General features: G+C 48.2%; 1 protein-coding gene across 1 annotated transcript; it reads right to left on the bottom strand.

The window, feature by feature from the left end:
- Nucleotides 1–468: 468 nt before the first annotated feature.
- On the bottom strand, nucleotides 469–15,578 carry LOC132384090 (solute carrier family 22 member 6-A-like). Its single transcript, XM_059955424.1, has 10 exons — nucleotides 15,031–15,578; nucleotides 14,640–14,743; nucleotides 13,319–13,473; nucleotides 10,658–10,826; nucleotides 9,763–9,886; nucleotides 9,110–9,222; nucleotides 3,665–3,879; nucleotides 2,172–2,280; nucleotides 1,320–1,523; nucleotides 469–749 (listed from the first exon to the last, which is right to left on the bottom strand). The coding sequence occupies exons 1-10, from the start codon at nucleotides 15,430–15,432 to the stop codon at nucleotides 659–661; spliced, it is 1,686 nt and encodes a 561-aa protein (XP_059811407.1). The 5' UTR covers nucleotides 15,433–15,578; the 3' UTR covers nucleotides 469–658.
- Nucleotides 15,579–20,057: the final 4,479 nt, after the last annotated feature.

Raw genomic sequence — 20,057 nt, 5'->3', positions numbered from 1 at the left:
TTCAGACTGTGGGAGGAAACCAGAGCACCGGGAGGAAACCCACACGATTACGGAGAGTGCTTGCAAACTTACAGACGGCGTTTGGAATTGTTCCGGGTCACCTGTACTGTAAAGTGTTGTGCCAACCACCAAGTTACCGTGCCACCCTACGCAAACACAAGAGATTCTGCAGGTGCTGGAAATCCTAAGTAACACACACAGAATACTGGAGGAACTCAGCATTTGGAGAGGAATAAAGAGTCAATATTTTTGGCCAAGGCTCTTCTTCAGGACTCTCAGCCTGAAACATTGACTGTTCATTCTCCTTCATAGATGCTGTCCGACCTGCAGATTTCATCCATCATTTTGTGTGCGAATATGATCTGACCTGAATCTGGTCTGGAATTGAAACCAAAGTTAGTCCTCTCCGCCTTTTTACATTTCCGTCATCATTATGAAAATCTGAAATTCAATGTCACTTCAGAGAAATTGGAGCTTCAGTTCACTTTATTGATTGTTTTGTGAGAGAGTCACTGTGCACATCCACATCACAACACCAGAAACTGAAGGAGGAACTGTCCATTCGGTCCATCCAGCCTGTCCTGTCAATACCATCATGGCCGACCTGTCTTCAAGTGGCCACAGGGTGCGGCGGGTCTGGACAGGGCATCGGATGTGCTTAAACCGTCTGTTTCATGAGCGATGCTTGAGCGTCCTGCAGTGGGACATCTTCATTCCGTAATTTGCTGACCCTTTTAGAGCTCTTCTTGCTAAACAGAAAAAATACCCTGCTGATTACAACTGTCACATCTCCCATCCATCATGAAGGTCCCTCATCTCCCGGGACATGCCCTCTTCTCATTGTTACCATCAGAGAGGAGGTACAGAGTCTGAAGGCACACACTGTACGTTTTAGGAACAGCTTCTTCCCCTCTGCCATCCAATTTCAGAGTGGACGTAGAACTCATGAACACTACCTCACTATTTTGCTCTTGTTTGTACTTTGGATGTAAAGACTCCCCTCCACCCAACTGTTCTCACCTCATAACCGAACCTCTCCATCCGAGGGAATATCTTGCTGAATCTCCTCTGCACCCTCTCTGGTCTCTCGTCATACCAATCCTCTCCACTACAGGGAATATCTTGCTGAATCTCCTCTGCACCCGCTCTAGTCTCTCGTCATACCAAACCTCTGCACCACAGGGAATATCTTGGTGAATCTCTCTTGTACCCTCTCCGGCTCCATCACATCTCTCCCACCCAGCAGAGACACAGAAATGCACCATTTCTGTTGGCCTTGGTGTTTTGGGAACCCCAGTCAGCACGCGACAGATACAAACCTGTTCTCTACATCGTCGATCGTTTCCGGTAACGGCATGTTCCGTGTCTCCAGAAGCAAGAAGGCAGTTAATCCTGTGATTACAGTCGCTCCGCCATATATCAGAGATGGCAAAAAGGGGATGTAATCGCCAGTCATTCTTACAATGGGCGCCACCATTGCGCCCAACCGGGCCATGGTACCTATGAGCCCAATTCCCGTCTGCCTGTTGGAGCGGGGACAGAGAAACAGAATGAATTATCAGTTATGGCAGATCTTAAGGCAGGAGCTCTGTGGTACATGGCGACCTGCATAGAGAGGCAGGTCCTTCGGCCCCTCTTGGACATGCACTCCAAGTTTTCCATCTGACTTTGTCCTATTTCCCTGATTTGGCCCATGTCCTACTGAAGCTGGGCTTCTCAACCTCGTCCATGCTGTGCACCAATATCATTAAGCAATGGGTCCATGGACCCCAGATTGGGAACCCCTGCTCTAAAGGGAAAAGGAGGAAAACTGTCTTAGGAGCTTTGTAAGTTACAGTCATTTCTGTGATGCACTGTCCTGCCACTACTAGACAACAGACTTCACAATGTCCACAGTCTGTAAGGAGTTTGTCCGCTCCCCTGCTAGCCACATGGTTTCTCTCTGGTGCTGCAGTTTCCTCCCACATTCTGAAGACCTACGGGCTAGTAGGTCAGTTGGTGACGTGTGTGTCACTGGTCGGCAAGGGCTCGTTGGGCTGGAAGGGCCTGTATCTCTAAATGAAAATTATGTTTGAGTCTAGCCCTCTGGATGGTCGTCGGGGACCCACCCCATCCGGGATGTGAGTTCAGTTCCAGACCCGGGTAGACCGCAGGGTGTCCGGGGTACTCACCGGACCACCGTTGGATAAAGTTCATTGGCATAAAGGAAGCAGCAGGTGAAGGCAGCTGAGAGACATCCCTTACCAAAGGCAGCGAGCGAAGTCCGGACAGTCTGCAGCTCTGAAAGAGAGGCAGCGGGCAGTTACTCACCTTGCAAACCAGAGGAGCCTCACTTAAGGCACCGAAACGCTTAAAACAGTCAGAGAAGCAGTCAATGTAAGACCATAAGAAATAGGATCAGAATTAGGCTATTCAGCCCATCAAATCTCTCTCTGTTATTTCATCATAGCTGATCCCGGATCCCACTTAACCCCAAACACCATTTCCTTTGATCCCCTGACCGATTAGGAAACTATCAACTTCAGTCTTAAATATACCCATGGACATGGCCTTCACTGCAGTCTGTGGCACAGCATTCCTCAGGTTTACTGCTCCCTGGCTAAAAGCAATTCCACCTTACCTCTGTTCTAAAAGGTCACCCCTCAATTTTGAGGCCATGCCCTCTAGTTCTGGACACTCCTACCATAGGAAACATTCACTCCACATCCGCCCTATTTAGTCCTTTCAACATTCGGTAGGGTTCAATAAAATCCCTTTGCATTCTTTTAAATTCCAGTGAGTACAGGCCCAAAGCTGCCAAACCTCGTTTGTTAACCCCTTCATTTCCAGCATCATCCTTACGAACCTCCTGTGGACTCTGATGTTTTTTAATCCAGGGTTCTTACAGAAGTCAGGAATAAGACACAAAACGTGTTGCTTCGTGACTGTTCTGTTAAGTGTTGATAGAACAAAGAGAGCTGAAAATGGAGTGTGGTGGAGGTCCAGAGGGAGAGGCAAAAGAAAGAAAAAGAAGATGCCGCTGCCTCATGGTCGGTTTTTCGTACGCATCGAACAGAAATATTTCATGCTGATTTGCAGATAGGTCAGCCAATCAGAAACCCCATATTCAAATTACACAACACCAGGAGAAGCTTCCAGACCCTTCCAGAATCATACAAATGTAACCTCTAGGAGACATATTAAATAGTTGCACGTACAGTACTGTGCAAAAGACTTTTGCACAGTCCTGTACTGTATTTGTCAATGTGGAGTGGTTATCAAGTCTGTGAGCCTGGCGGGAGCAAAGGATGCTAGGAATGGTGAGGGTGGCGTGCCACGGGAGGGGTGTGGGACAGGTGGCAGGGGAGGATAGCCAGGGATGGGTGGTCGTGGCACAGGAGAAGACACACCCGTCCCTGACGCACCGGGCAAGGTTGTTTGATTCCAAAGATGGTTTGATCACTACAGATCAAAACCATCCCTACAAAAGTAAAAAAAAAACAACTAATTCAGAACCACAATCTCGCTGGAGACTGGAGCTTGGCGCCATCTTGGCTGAAAATTTCCCTTCAATGGGGATTGATAAGGAAACATTCAGTTACCAGTAGAGCCGTCTGCATCTGGATTGCCACAGGACTCTGTTGACAGATCCCAGGGCTTTAGGACTCCACTGGCGAACTCCTACCTTTTGGAAGAACGGCGATTGCCAGCACTACGGACCCGGCCAGGATAAGTGAGGTGCCCTGTGTGATTCTTCTCCCGATCAGGCTCAGCGTCAGGAAGGCCGTGATCTTTGCCGGAAAATCAACGGCTCCAAAGATGAGCTGGATGAGGTAGATGTCGACTCCGAACCCTTGCAGGTCGATCGACAGCCCATAATAGGCGAAGCTCGTTGAAAACCTGTTCGCACAAAAACAAAACACAAAATGTGCGGAGTGGAAAGTTACCAGGATGCTGCCTGGATTCGCGAGGGGGTCTTGTGAGGATGTGAACTCAGGCTTTTCTCTTTAGGATGAGAGGTGGTTTGATAAATGTGTTCAAGATGATAAGAGGCACAGGTCAAGTGGACAGCCAGAGAATTTTTCCTTGGGTGGGGATGGGTAATACGAGGGGGCGGGATTTTAATGTGATTGGAATTTAGAATTTACTTAAAATCTTACATCCATCCCACAACATGAGGCAGTAAAAATCTTTGTGTTCTGGCTCTATCGCGATATACGTACATGTGATTTTATAAGTCTAAAGGCTTGTAGGAAGAAGCTGTCCTGTAACCTGTTGGTCCCGGCTTTAATCCTGCAATACACTTGCCAGAAGGAAGCAGCTGAAACAGCTTATGGTTGGGTAACTGGTGTCCCCGATGATCCTTCAGGCCTTCTTTATGTACCTGCTGTTATAAATGTCCTCAATGGATAGTATCGTGGCTATAGAAAGGGAGGACGGAGTCAGTCTGGGTGGAAGTCAGAAATAGGAAGGGATCAATCACTGTGCTGGGAGTAGTTTACAGGCCCCCAAATAGCCCTTGGGACACCAAGGAGCAGATAAGCAGGCGGATTTTAGAATGGTGCAGGAAATACAGGGTAGTAGTTATGGGTGATTTCTACTTCCCTCATATTGACTGGCACCTGGTGAGTGTCAGTGTGGATGATAGGGTAGTTAAGAAAGCCTATGGGATGCTCGGCTTTATTAACAGGGGGACTGAGTTCAAGAGTAGAGAGGTCATGTTGCAACTCTACAAATCTCTGGTGTGACCGCACTTAGAGTATTGTGTTCAATTATAGTCACCTCATTATAGGAAGGAAGCTATGGAGAGGGTGCAGAGGAGATTGACCAGGATGTTGCCTGGTCTGGAGAACAAGTCATGTGAAGCAAGGTTAGCAGAGCTGGGACTTTTCTCTTTGGAGCATAGAAGAATGAGAGGGGACTTGATAGAGGTCTACAAGATTATGAGAGGCATAGATAGGGTGGATAGTCAGTACCTGTTTCCCAGGGCACCAATAGCAAACTCCAGAGGGCATATGTACAAAATTAAGGGAGGGAAGTTTAGGGGAGACATCAGGGGTAAGTTTTTTACACAGAGGGTTGTTGAGTGCCTGGAATGACTTTCCAGGGATGGTGGTGGAGGCTAAAACATCAGGGGTATTTAAGAGCCTCTTGAACAGGCACATGGATGAAAGAAAAATATGGGGTATGGGGTAATGTGGGTTTAGTACTTTAAGATTATATGGGTCGGCACAACATGGAGGGCTGAAGTGTTCTATGGTTCTATAGAGGGACGTTCACATCCACAGATGTGCTGGGCTATCCGTACCACTCTGCTGTGCCGAGCGATCGCGGTTTGTCCAGTTCCGGCTCCAGGCTGTGGTGCAGCCAGTCAGGATGCTCTCAGTGGTGCCCCTGTGGAACCTCTTGAGGATTTGGAGGCTCATGCTGAACTTCTTTAGTCATCTGAGGTGGAAGAGACACTGTTGTGATTTTTTCTGCCACAGAGCCAGTGTGTACAGTCCAGGTGGAACCTTCTTGAAACCACTCACCCTCTCAGCTGCAGTCCCATTGACGTTGACTGGGGCGAGCCTGCCTCTGTTCCTCCTGTCATCCACAATCAGCTCTTTTATTTTTTTGGACATCGAGGGATAGATTGTTATCTTGGCACAACTGTGTCAGGGTGCCAACCTCTCCTCTGGTGGCTGACTTGTAATCGCTAGAAATGAGGCCCATCAATGCGAGTTTGATCAGCAGGTTGGAGCTGTGTGCGGCAGCGCAGTGGCGGGTGTAAAGGGAGCAGAGAAGTTGGATTAAAGTCAGAGGTAGGTTTTCACACAGAGTGGTGGGTGTGTGGAACACCCTGCCAGAGGTAGTGGTAGAGACAGGTACATTAGCAGCATTTAAGAAACTCTTAGACAGACACATGGATGATAGAAAAAAGAAGTTGGGGAGGTGACCGTAATATGAGGAGTTAACTGGTCATTCTGGCTGTGAAGGGAAAACTGCTGGGCATGTCCTGTGGAAAATTGCCCAAGAGAAGCTGTCGGGCAGGAAGTTCAAACAATTACACAAAACAACTGCAGTTGCCTGTTTAATTGTGGATTTGATAGAATTACGACAGAATGCCAAGGCAGAACGACGCAGACCAGAAACAGAAAACGGATGTCGGCAGAAAGCTGAAGCTGAGCGAGATATGTTAGAAGGGAACACAGAAGCCTCCAAAAGGAAGTAGAAACCCGTAGATGTGCTGGCCAGATGTTACCGGAGGAGACATGAACATCCACTGCATTTGTATTCCGTTATGACTGTGTTCCAGGGGGTTTATGGAACAGCATTAGAGTGGGCCAATTTAGGACCAGAGGGCTCAAGTAGATGGTTGAGGACACTGGTGTCTCACTGTACTGATGCATCTAATAAGGCAATGGAAATGTTTCATCTTTCTGAACCGACACACACTGAGGCACGGGTACTGAGGAAAATGAGTAGAGCGTGAGAAACGGAGATACAAAGACCATCAAAATTCTTCAGCGGGAAGGTGATAATTATTTAAAGTCAGGAGAAATGAGGATGGGGACCCACGCTGAGAGCCTCCCTCCTGTACAAGGAAAGGCAGAGGGAATATCGGTATAGAATATGCACAATGGGTGAGATGCGGATAAAACTGGAGGAGATCAGCAATGATCAGAAAGTCCAGCAAATCATTGCACAGAGCTCAGGGATGTGAGTGTGCATGCGAGTGTGTGTACTTTAGTGTGTGCAAGTGTATACGACTGTGTGTATTGGGAATGTTTGCGCGTGTGAACTTGTGTGCATGTGTGCGTGCTTGAGTGTGTGTGAGCGTGTGCGTATGAGTATGTGTGCCTCTGAATGTGTAAGTGTGTGTGTATGTGTGCGCGTGCATGTGTGTATGAGAGAGAGTGTGTGAGTGCATCGTAGTAATAGTTACTGGCAGTTATGCTTCTGGGGTTTAGGTCAGCAATGAAGAACTTCCACCTCTGTCCATCTTTGGCCATCTTCTCTATTGTGCCCCTGGTGTGGTTCGGGGTCCTCTTTTCTGCCTCGACAGTATGGAGCCAAGTTGTCTTTAGCCTCACACATACCTTCCACCGTTTGAGGCTCCAGTGAAGTGCTGTGTTGGTGGTGGAGGTGGCCTCTCGTCTCATCACGTGCCCAATCCACCTCCAACGTTTCCCCATGATGATGGTGGCCATGTCCTCTTGTTTGGAGATCTTTCTTGGCCAGAAAATACGGAGGGTCTTCCGGAGGCTCGTGGTGTGGAATGACGACAGCTTGGCGGGGTCGTTCTCTGTTGTGGGCCAGCATTCTGACCCGTGTAGGAGTGTGGACAGAGCATAGCTCTGGCACAGCTTCACTTTGTATGCATGTGTGTTTGAAACTTGTTACGGAGAGCCAGTGAAAAGCCTGTCTTGCATACTGTCCATACTGATCAAATCATTACAGTGTACCGATAAAGAGAAAAATTACACCCAGATTGACAGAGAGGCCTTGAGCCTGGTTTGGGATGTAAAACATTTCAACCAGTACTTGTATGGGAGACAGTTTATCCTCGTTACTGATCATCGACCACCGGTGTCCATTTTCAACCCACAGAAGGGTGTCCCAGTAACAACAGCAGCACAAATGCAGAGATGGGCTCTGTTTCTTAAAGGGCAAGATCAAATTCACAAGGACAACTAACCATGGAAATGCTGACGGATTGTCCCGTTTACCCTCGGAAAAGGAAATACCTGAAACATTTACAAAAGCGGACACTCCTCATGACATATTCTCCCTCATGCGAATTGGAAGTCTCCCTATTACGGCAGAGACGGTTCAAAGGGGAAGCAGAAAAGACCCCCACTGTCTCCTGTCCCAGGGTATCCACAATGGCTGGAATGTGTAACAGAAATTCCAGATCCCCTGTAATTACCAGAGCCAGGATGAACTTGCTCTTGCTGTGTGTTGCCTTGTGTGGGGACAGAGACTTGTACCATGCAAGCTGAAGTCTGAATGGAGCTACATGCCAGTCATCTAGGTGTGGTCAAAATGGAGGATTGGCTTGAAGCTTTGTCCGGTGGCCTGGGACAGATCACCAGATCGAACAGCTTGCCGTGCGCTGTTCAGGATGCCAACATGTCTAGACGATGCCAAGAGCTCACCTCCCCGTCCCTGGGAAAGGCCTGCATTGCCCTGACAGAGGATTCATGTGGATTTTGCCAGAGCATTCTTAGGAACAAATTTCTGGGGAGGAGTGGATGCAGCTACAGAGTGGCCTGAAGTGTTCCCAACAGCCTCACACACTGATGTGTTGAGAAGCCCCTTCTCCAGAACACTTAGTGACAACGGACCACAGATTGGTTCAGAACGGTTTCAGTCCTTCCTGGTAAGACATGTTACATCTGTACCGTACCTCCCAGCTACAAATGTCTTGGCAGAAAGGTTTGTCCATCGTCTAAAGAAGGCACTGCGAGCAACGTCAGCACTGACACTGAACCAGAATGACTCTCTTCCCCCTTGTGAGGAAAGACGTTATCCCACAAGAGTAAGAAATTCTCCACAGTGATTAAGTCTTTAGCCGTGAATGGGACAATTTAAAATTTACTATGCTGTGGATGTCTATGTAGTATTTTGACTATATACTATGGTATACTCTCTATATATAGGTATACTCTATATATATAGGTAGCCTCCAACCTGACAGCATAAACATAGATTTCTCAATTTTAAGATAACTTCTTCCCCTCGCACCATCTGTCTTTTTCCATTCCTCATTCTGGTTCCTCTCTCAACCCTTGTCTTCTCCTCACCTACCCATCACCTCTCCTCCTTCTCTTTCTCCCATGGCTGACTCTCCACTCCTATCAGATTCCTTCTTCTTCAGCCCTTTAACTCTTCCACCAATCACCACCCAGCTTCTTACAGTTTCCACACCCCTACATCTTATTCTGTCTTCTTCCTGCGTCCTTTCCAGTCCTGATGAACTGCCTCGGCCTGAAGCGCAGAATGTTTATTCCACTCCATAGCTGCTGTCTGACCTGCTGAACTGCTCCAGCATTTTGTGTGTGTGTTGCTCTGGATTTCCAGCGTTTACTGAATCCCTTGTGTTTGTGGTCACTGTCCAGGTCCAAGGATAAAGAAGCTCACTCACCAAACCACCATCATACAACAGGTGATCCGTCGCATCACTGGTGTCCGGAACAGATCCAACACACTCTGCTTCTTGGCAGTGAGCTGGTCATTCTCCACACTCGCCTTCAGAATCTGTGGAACACATGGTGTCGGTCAGAATGAAAAATGCAAACGTAGTCATCGCTGTACACAAAATGCTGGAGGAAATCTGCAGGTCAGGCAGCAGCTATGGACGGAGTTTCCTCCGGGTGCTCCGGTTTCCTCACACATTCCAGAGCAGTGTGGCTTAGGGTTAGTGAGTTGTGGGCATGTTATGTTAGCACAGGAAGCGTGGTGACACTCGCTTTGATTGCTCATTGGTCATTGGATTTGGTCATTGACGCAAATGGCGCCGTTCACGGAACCGGCGCCAACATTAACCGACCCACAATACACCTGTACGTCGTTGGGATGTGGGAGGAAACTGGAGCTCCCGGAGGAAGTGCACAGAGTTACAGGGAGAACTCTTTACAGACAGCGGCGTGAATCAAACCCGAATCACCGTCTCTGTAAATCGTTGGACAAACCGCTGCACTACCCCGCCATCAAACACCGGCTGTGTGCCAGAGTTAAGGTGCCATGGAGGCCAGATCGGGCACGCCAGTAGGATCCGTTTCCGGGAATGGTGCTTACTTCAACAGTGAGCCTCTCCCCTTCTGCCTCCCGGCCATTCACCTTCGCCGCCCTCTTCAGCTGCTTCAGAGCAACGTGTTCCTTGCCGTTCACGATGAGCCATCGGGCCGACTCCGAGAGCCACCTGTGACAGCAAGGGTGATAACTCATTGCAGGTTGATTGAAAGAACGCAGGACTTGAGTTATAGGGGAAGACTGAGGGGGTTAGGACTTTATTCCCTGGAGCGTAGGAGAATGCGGGGAGATCTCATAGAGGATGCTATGCAAAATTATGAGGGGCATTGATAGGTTAAATGCAAGCAGGCTTTTTCCACTGAGGTTGGGTGGGACTACAACCAGAGATCGTGGGTTAAGGGTGAAAGGTGATATATTTAAGGAGAATTTCTTCACTCAGAAGGTGGGAAATGGGGTCCCGGTATTTAAGGAGAGTGTGGGAAATTGGGCTCTGGTATTTAAATTGAACACAATGAGACAGGATTTTTGATTATCAGCGGTTCTGTGGAATCTCACTGTGGACTGATAAAGCCCTGATGTTACTGTTCCTTGTTTAATTGACCATTTTCATTATTGCCCCTGAAACTCTCCCTGTGTCCCAGCTCCCAGCGGACTGAGATAGTAGTGGTTAGCTCCCAGCGACCCGGGGTTCAATTCCCGCCGTTGTCCGTAAGGATTTGTACGTGCCATTCTCCCCGTGGCACATGGGTTTCATCCGGATGATATGGTTTCCTCCCAAGTTAGTAGGTGAATTTGTGACATGCATATAATTGGGCTTCGTGTCCCATTGGCCCGGAAGGGGCTGTTACCGTGTCGTAGCTCTAAAGGGAATAAATATGGCAGACTCACAGTGGTGACTTTTGATTCGAGTAATCAAGAGACGAGTGGCATTGGACTTTACCAGGAATAAAGGAAGAAGACAAAGAATGGGACGGAGACCGAGAGCTGTATCCAACACCAATCTTTGATGCCGTAGGCGATCCCGGGCAGTAAGACCTGACCAAACGTGTAACAGAAGGAACCACACATGGCAACAGGAGGTCGAAATCTGGTCGGTGTCCATTCAACCTCTAAGTGGAAAGTGGGGAGAGACAGCAAATAAATCAAAGTCCGAGCCTCTTCCCCCACCTCCGCGATTCCCCTCCGACGGTAGAGAGGGCGGACTCTCTACCGGCCCATCTCTGCTCCCCACACCGTCGACACCTGCCATCCTCAACCCCCCTCCCCTTTACGTCTCACTCCACCCTCCTCTCCTATCAATACTCTGCAGAGATAATCTGCCTGGCGTCAGTGGTCGCATAACCAGGACCTGTGATCTGAACCACCTGCTCATACGACCACCCACCACCTGCCCCATGGCTTCACGTGACCCTGATCGGGGGGGGGGGGGGGTAAAGTAGGTGCCACACCTTGCCCAAGGGTGACCTACAGGCTGGTGGAAGGAACACCTCCTTTGGCAGAGATGTATCTGCACCCCTCCACCCTAATTTTAAGAATGTCAGGGTCAAAAGTGCCGGTTGAGAGTGTTATGGCTGTTGCCCATCTACACTGGCCATAATCCTGAGGGAGCTATGGTAAGGCAAGAGTTAACATAATATCCAGGCAAGGATGGAGTGCAGAGATCCCGGGAAAGAAAGGTCTTGCAGAGCATCGCTTCCCTGTGCATAGCAGGGGACTGGAGACATTTCACAGGAGATGAGATTAGGGTGTGAAACACACACACCAAGGAAGGCACAATTGATTTACAAACTTCAGGTTATCATCGGTCAGCTTGTAGTTTCTATTGACTTTAAAACCACAACGGCAATTGATCTTGCAAGGAAGGAACCTGACTATACGCAGTTTACCAAACGGTCTGTATCCGTGACCGCGAGTCAATTCTGCATAACAATGGCATTTTCTGTTCTGACGCGACAACACTTTGGTGACAGGGACCGGGGCTGTTCTCCTTGTGCATGGGTAAAGAAAGTCTGATCGAGGAACGAGAGAGTTTACAGAGTCTAGTTATCGGTGACGGGACGCTCAAAGCAGAGACTGATTGATTTCTGTGGGAATTGAAGAACAGCGTGATATCACTGGAAGTGGCTGGTCAGTCATGAAGGTTGAGAGGGAGAAATTTCTTCAAACCCCTCTACGTTACAGAGGGTCCCATCCCTGTGAGTGAGTCATTAGACCATTGGTTATATCAGGTTGTGGGAGGAGATGGCGCCAGCGGTGTTTGCGGACTGGGGCGACACCTTGCAGCCTGGCGCTTCCTCCTGAAAAACGTGCGTCTCTCGGGTGCGGCCCCGTGGACCCGTTTCCTCGCTGCTCTCGCTGACTGAAGCATTGCAGGAGATCGAAATATCGAGACAGCCAGGAAGTGGTGCACGCTATGTTGAAAGAAAGCCTCTGCACGCAAGCAAGCACTGTCTCCATCTTGATTCTGAGTGAGGGATGGCTGCTCCTTGAGTCGGGAGCTCGGACAAGAGACGCAGCAGATTGTAATACAGAGGGAAATAGAGAGCTGTTGGTCTGTCATCTCACTGTGGTAGGGGCCATATCTCCCTCCTTCGCGAGTGACAGGGAGCCTGCCTGAGATTTCAAAGTGTTGGGATGGATGGAAGTTTATGGTCACTGATGGTGGGAGGGGGTTGATGCTTTCGTTGGAGCAAACGGGGAGAAGGAGGCGGAAGGGTTGATGCTCTTGCTGCTGATAATGCCTGGGAGGGGGGAGGGGCGAGCTTTGTTGTTCTAACTTTTCCCTGTCATTCATTCTTTGGAAGTTTTCTCTCTGTTTCATGGGTGTCTGTGAAGACTAAGAATTTCAGGCTGTACACTGTATACATACTTGAATCATTAAACCACTAAATGAGACCATTTGGCCCATCAAGTCTGTTCCACCATTCAGTGAAGGCTGATTTTTCCCTCCATCCCAGTCTCCCAACTTCTCGCCGTAACCTTTAATCCCCTGTTTAATGAAAAACCTATCATACTCTGCTTTAAATAACCCAACAACTTGGCACGCACATCTTACTGTGATAAGGAATTCCACAGATTCTCCACCCTCTCCTAAAGAAATTCCTCCTTATCTCTGTTTTAAAGGGATGTCCCTCTGTTCTGAGGCAGTTCCCTCTGGTCCGAGACTCTCACACTATTGGGAACATCCTCTTCATGTCCACTCTATCTCGGCCTTTCGATATCCGATCGGATTCAGTGAGATCCCCCCATTCTTCTAACCTCAAGTGATTACAGGCCCAAAGGCACCAAACACCCCTCATGCATTAACCCTTTCATTCCTGGAATCATTCTCCTGTACATCATCTGGAACCTCTCCAATTTCAGCACATCTTATCTTAGTTAAGGTCCCAAATTCTTGCAACACTCCAAGTGCGGTCTGACCAATGCTTTATAAATTCTCAGGATTTTAACCTTCCTTTTATGTTCTAGCCCTCTGGAAGTGAACGCTAATGTTGTATTTTCAATGAATTCCACAGATTCACCACCCTCTGGCTGAAGAAATCCCTGCTCATCTCTGTTCTTAAGGGAATATCCTTCTATTCCGAGGCGACTGTTTACTCACTGAGAGATACGCTGTTCATGATGACGCCTGACAAACTGACCCCCGACAGAAATCTCCAGAAGCAGAAGAGCGGGAAGGAGGAGGAGAACGCTGCACACGTCCCCGACACGGCGAGCAGCAAGTACGACCATTGCAGCAGGGTCCGACGGCCAAACCTGACGGGCGAGAAGCATTGGGTAAACACCGGAGACCAGGAGCCCACGCTGACGTGACAGGAGAGCGTTGGTAAGTGGCTGTCTGGTCCTGGTGATGTGGTTAATGTCTGAATGACTGTGTGATGTTCGACTGATACTATCCGGGAGTCTGAACGGTTCCAGAACTGTCATAGAAAACAGAACATTACAGCACAGTACAGACCCATCGGCCCATCCTGTTGTACTGACCCTCAACCCAGTCCAAGATCAGTCTAACCCTTCCCTCCCACATAGCCCTCCAGATTTTCTATCATCCATGTCCCTATCAAAGAGTTTCTGAAACTTCCTGAATGTATCTCCCTGTACAGGCTGTGTATACCCTCCATTTGGTGTAAAAAATCTTACCTCAGACATTCACCGCCCTGCCTATCATCACCGTCATTTTGTGCCGTGCCGTGTGAAGTGGGCCGTCATGACCTTTCCCATCATTGTTCTTGGCAAATTTTTCTGTAGGAGTGGTTTGCCACTGTCTTCTCCTTGGCGGTGCCTTCACAAGACGGGTGACCCCAGCCGTTACCCATACTCTTCAGATAGTCAGTAGTCGCATAACCAGGACTTCTGAGGCATGAGCTGCTCGTATGACCATCCACCACTGTTTTCAGGGCTCCAAGTGACCCTGATCGATGCTGGGGAGGGGTGGGTGTTGCTAAGCTTTCTATATCCCCCTATACTTTCCACTAATCACCCTAAAAGCGTAACCTCCAGTATTAGCCATTTCCCCCACGTCTAGTTTCCTCAAAGTTTCCACACATGTTCATATGGTGGTTAAGAAGGCTTTTGGTGTGTTGTGTTCATCAGTCAGGGGATTGAGTTCAAGAGTCTCAAGGTAATGTTTCAGCTCGATAAAACTCTGGTTAGACCACACAGCAGCTTAAACACTCTCATTCAGCAGCTGCTTCCCCTCCCCCCCAGATGCTGTTTGCCCCACTGAGTTTATCCAGAGATCAAACCGTCTCCACGTTGCCCTTTGAGTGATTTGGATGTGTGACTGTCGCTGTGCTGTGGGGTTTTAACGTGGATTCTAGTGTGCTTCTTGTGTTCTGTGGCTCCCAGCAAGAAGACGAATCTCACCATTGTTTGTGGCATCCATATTTTGATAATAAATAGACTTGGAACTTTGAACTTACTTGTCGGACAGTCTGCCCAGGACACAGGCTCCGATCAGCAGTCCGGCCATGTAGATCGACTGCACCATCCGCTTCAGAGACTTCCGATCACACACGAGGTCCCACTGCCGAAACAAGGGCAGAACCGACCGTCACTGAGGACACGGACCCTGTGCTGCCCAATTACACCCGTGTGACAATTACCCTACTAACCCACACGTCTTTGCATTGCGGCAGGAAACCCACGCGGTCACGGGGAGAACGGACAAACTCCTCACAGACTATGGCGGGAATTGAACCCGGGTCTCTGGCGCTGTAAAGCATTGTGTCACCGCGCATTCTGTTAATTCCGTTGAGCCACCCCCTTCAGTACACCATCTCCTAGAAGTGAGGGGGGCATTTCCAGACGTACCTCTGTCACGATCGTCGACGTGAACTGGGAGCGGTCGTACACCCACCCATCGGTGCACGCCTGTGTGTCAGGTTGGCTCCCGTTGCCCTGTGTCTCGTTGGTGCCCAGGAGATGCCACTGTGGGGAGGTGTACATGCGGCACTTGTCCGGCCTCCCTTCCTCGTCCAGGGGCAGGAACACCCGGAGAAACTCCTCCCTCAGTGGCTCCTCCGTCACGTTGAGGTACCTCAAGCCCTCATCTCCCAGCTGCACCCTGCACCGGTGGTCGGGAACAGCAGCCACGAAGTTCTGGAGCAGATTGTGACAGGCTGTGAACATGGCCGGAAATGACAGTAGGGCAATGTGGATGGCTTGGAACTTCCCCAGGTCTCCAACCATCTCCAAGAGGTCCCCAAAAGCCATGTCTGTGCAGCAGAAGGGCAGACCAGATGTACTGAGGCAGACTCTGCTGGAAATTGATGCCTAAACCCGCACGCAGTCTTTTGTATGTGATGTCCGGTAATGTTTAACATGCTGATAACAAGATTTAATGAATCATTCTAAGCTGTTAATCTAAGTTTGATGACCACTGTTACTGTGAAATCATGTTCTAGGGAGCACAGGGTAAAGGAATTGGAAACACAGGGGATTCTGCAGATGCTGGAAATCCAGAGCAACACACACAAAATGCTGGAGGAACTCAGCAGGTCAGGCAGCATCTGTGGAAATGAATAAACTGTCAATGTGTTGGGCAGAGATCCTTCTTCAGGATTGGAAAGGAAGGTGTCAAATGACAGAAGAAGAATTTAAAGGAGCCATTGAGAACAAAGTGATAGAATTCACCCTGCGGTCATCAAACTTAGATTAACAGCTCATAATCCTTAATTCCCGTACTACGCAAAAATCTATCCAACCTTGTCTTAAATATATTTACAGAGGTAGCCTCCACTGTTTCACTGGGCAGAGGATTCCACAGATTCACCACCCTCTGGGAAAAGCAGTTCCTCTTCACCTCTGCCTTAAATCTACTCCCCCGAATCTTGAGGCTGTGCCCGTAGTTCTAGTTCCACCAACCAGTGGAACAACTTCCCTGCATCTATCTTATCTAACCCTTTCATAATTTTATATGTTTCTGTAAGATCTCCTCTCATCTTTCTGAATTCCAGCGAGTTCAGTCCCAGATGACTGATTCTCTTGGAGAACTGAGTTTGCATTTGTGGGAAATTGGCACCAGGATTGGGAGGGAGGGAGCTGTACCAATTGGACGGGCTCCTCCTGAACCGTGACGGGAGCTGGATCCTAGCGAATCACATGACTAGGGCTGTGGATAAGGCTTTAATCTAAAGTAGGGGGTGGTTTCAACAGATTGGAGAAGAATAGATAAAGTAAAAGCAAAAGATAAAAAAGAAAAAAGTAATGCTTGAGCCATATATTTAACTCTAATCTTCTTGACGCTATTTGCACGTGGTTCAGGCAGTAATCCAGAGATTACCATGTTTTTTGTTCTGCGTTTTAATTTAGTCCCTAGCTGCTCAAATTCCCTCGGCAGAACCCCTTTCCTTGTTCTACCTACGTTGGTGGTACCCGCGTGGTCCACAACAGGATCTTTCCACTCCCACTGCAAATTCGTCTGCAGGTCAGATAAGATGTCCTGAATCCCTGCAGCAGATAGGCGACGCAGCTTTCGGGACGCTCTATCCTTGTGACAGAGAGCTCTGACTACACTACCCCCAATTACCACTACATTTCTCTTCTCTCCCTCTCCCCTCTTGAATGGCCCCTGAACTACCGTGCCACAGTTATTTTGCTTATCTTTCCTACAGCCCCTAATCTCGTCCAGACAGGGAGCAAGAATCTCAGACCTGTTGGACAAGCTCAAGGGCTGAGGCTCCTCCAGCCTGGATCCCACTCCCCACCTCCCTGACCACAGACCGAGTTTGAGGCAGCTAATCTAATGGGTGTGACTGCCTCCTGAAACAGAGAAACTCTCCCCCTCCCTGATGTGCCTCTGTATTTGAAGCTCACATTCCAGGTCTCCAACTTTGAGCCCGAGTTCCTCGAGCAGCCAACTCTTGCTGCAGATGTGGTCACCAAGAACCACAATGGGGTCCACCAGCTCCCACATCATGCAGCTACAGTACATCACCTGATCCTACATCATCCCTATGTTATTTAATTAGCTGTAATCCGGAGACTTTTAATTCAACCACTACAAAAGCCTTACCTGCTTCTCACCTGTGCATCCTCGCCGAAGCCTCTTGACCCAAAGCCTCAAGATCCCACTCCTACACTGGTCCACTCACACAATGGCCGCTCCGCTTTGACCCTGCTTTACTTTTATTTGCTCCTGCTAATGAATCACGAATCAATTGGTCCACCACTACTATGCCAACCCCCTCTCTCTCTCCCTCTCTCCCTCCCTCTGAATCAATTGGCCCCCGCTAGTGTTAGTTGTTTATCATTCTTTGTGTGTAGTTCTTCTTTGATTCTACTGTATTTCTTTATTCTACTGTGAATGCCCACAAGAAAATGAATCTCAAAGTGTTATGCAAAGAGGTGGTTTACTTACTTTGACAATAAATTTGCTCATGATTTATACACCTCAGTCTCACCGATCGGGGGGTTCAATTCCCGTTGCTGCCTGTGAAGAGTTTGTACGTTCTCCCCATGACCGCGTGGGTTTCCTCCGGGTGCTCCGGTTTCCTCCCACAGTTCAAAGACTTACAGGTTAGGGTTAGTGTGTATGGGCGTGCAAAGCTAGGTCGGCGCCAGAAGCGTGGCGACACTTGCGGGCTGCCCGCAGCGCATCCTCGGACTGTGTTGGTTGCTGATGCAAAATGACGCGTTTCACTGTATGTTTTGATGTAACTGTTACAAATAAAACTAACCTTACACTACCAGCAGATTGCCTTGCTCCTGCAAAAAAAGCCATCAAATGAACGAACCTACACATTAGCAGTCAAATCTTTACCAGCGTTAAGCAAAGAACAGTGACGGTAGATGCTGCTTTCTTACGACATTGTTTTGTGTAGACATGCTCAGTGGTGGGGATGGTGTTTCCCCTGATGGACTGGACCTACTTTTTGTAGGCCTTTCCATTCAAGGGCATTGGTGTTTCCATACCAGGCCATGATGCCCCCAGTCAATATGTTATCCACCACAATCTATAGATAGAGGTTGGTGAGTTTTAGACAACTGGCTGGATCTTCGCAAACTTCTGTGAAAGTAGAGGGTCTGCCGTGCTTTCTTTGGTACTGTATTTACCCAGTACGGATCTTCCTCTCCACGTCCCATCCCCTGATGAGAAGTTGCCCACGTTTCCTCGTTCTGTCGTTAATAATCATCTCTCTGGTTTTCTGACATAGTAGGGAGGGAATCTCTGAATGGACAGTGAACCCATGAACAATACCTCACTCTTTTGCTCCCTTTTCCAATAATACTATTTAAATCTTACATCTATATTTCTTATGATAATCGATAGGACGTTTTATGTACTACGCAGTCTTGCTGCTACAAGAGCCCATACACGCCCGTATCCCAGATGGCCTCATCTGCACTGGATACACCAAGATGCAGCTTCTGAGAGACCATGTTAGGGATCTGGAGCTGTGGCTTGATGACCTACAGCTTATTAGTGAAATTGAGCAGGAGATAGAGAGGAGCTACAAGGAGTTAGTCACCCTGAGGCTGTGGGAGTTAGGTAAGTGGGTGACTATCAGGGAAGGGATGGGGAGAGCTCAGATGGTATAGTGCCCCACAGTGGTCATTCCCCTCAGTAATCAAGGGTGAACAGTCGACAAAACTCCAAGTGTGGCCTGACCAGTGTCTCACAAAGCCTCAGCATTATCTTCTTGCTTTTATATTCTATTCCACTTGAAATAAATGCCGACATTGCACTTGGCTTCTCGACCACAGACTTAAACTGCAAACTAACCTCCTGGCAGTCTTGCACAAGTCCCTTTGCACTTTTAATATTTGAGTTTTCTTCCCATTTAAATCGTAGTCTGCATTCTCGTTCCTTTTACCGAAATGCGTGATCCTACATTTCCCAGCTCTGTATTGCATCTGCCACTTTATTTGCCTGTGCTTCCAGTTTGACTGAGTCCTGCTGCAATCTACGATAATATACCTGATTCTGATGCCACTGTCAGAGACTCGTGTATCTATATTGTTACCTCCGTCCCCATGTTCCACAACGTGTCACTGTGAAACCCCTACCTCGGATTGACTTCCGGAAATACAACAAGCACCTGTGTGGCTCTTGTCTTGTGTGACTGGTCGCTGCGCTCTTTGTGAGAGAACCAAATTATATGGTACTACAATAGGTGCTAGTCGGACATCAGAAGATCTAGGTATTGGAAGGAGGCAGTGAATAGAAAACAGAGACTTCTGGAAGTATATTTATAAAAAGAGCAATATATACAAAATACTTACATGAGGAAAAGCAATTCAAAATTCCTACATTCTGCTTTGGGTTCCAAATCTCGGATATCAAACGAAAACAAATTCTTTTTTCCGGTTAGAATTAGGAATATTCATTAGATTAACCTTTGTTACTCCAGTTTGTCTAACTAATTAGATCTCGTGTTACTCCCTTTTCAAAAGTTTACAGATTACCATCTGTCTTTTCGTTTGTCCGCAGTTAGTTTGAAAACTAACTTGGCAGAACTAATTCCCAGTTACACGGTGGAGAGCTTGGCCCCTCGTCTGTGCCGATACTGTCTCATCACAGCTGCTGCTTGTTATAGTTGTGGTTTCAATAAACCTTTCATCGATATCGCCTCTCCTGCAGGAGTTTCAGACTGAACATTCTCAGTAAGCAAAGGTAAGATACTCACTACTAATTCCACCTGTTTAGTTTCTAATAGTCTGCTGCATTTCTCTCACTTGTCCGCGCCTGCGTCAGCCACGTCACGTTCTCACATGGCTTCTTTTCCTCTCAAGTTTTCTTTTTTTAAAGAAAGTTAGGTAAACCTCATTTTCACACCCCCCCCCCCCAGGTGGAGCATTCTAATGTTACATCTCTGGGCTTAATTTACCAGGCTTAC

This window comes from Hypanus sabinus, chromosome 31 (genome assembly GCF_030144855.1).
Source record: "Hypanus sabinus isolate sHypSab1 chromosome 31, sHypSab1.hap1, whole genome shotgun sequence".
NCBI lineage: Eukaryota > Metazoa > Chordata > Chondrichthyes > Myliobatiformes > Dasyatidae > Hypanus > Hypanus sabinus.
The sequence above is the reverse complement of the archived record's forward strand: the minus strand, read 5'-3'. Positions and strand labels throughout refer to the sequence as shown.

Bases quoted from the DNA above. Each gene is read 5' to 3' on its own strand.
- LOC132384090 (XM_059955424.1), bottom strand. From the start codon at position 15,432: ATGGCTTTTGGGGACCTCTTGGAGATGGTTGGAGACCTGGGGAAGTTC. The intron at 13,474-14,639 runs GTAAGTTCAAAG...CTCGCCCGTCAG, and splicing joins CTGGGCAGACTGTCCGACAA to GTTTGGCCGTCGGACCCTGC. The intron at 10,827-13,318 runs GTGAGTAAACAG...CTTTCCACTTAG, and splicing joins CATGAACAGCGTATCTCTCA to AGGTTGAATGGACACCGACC.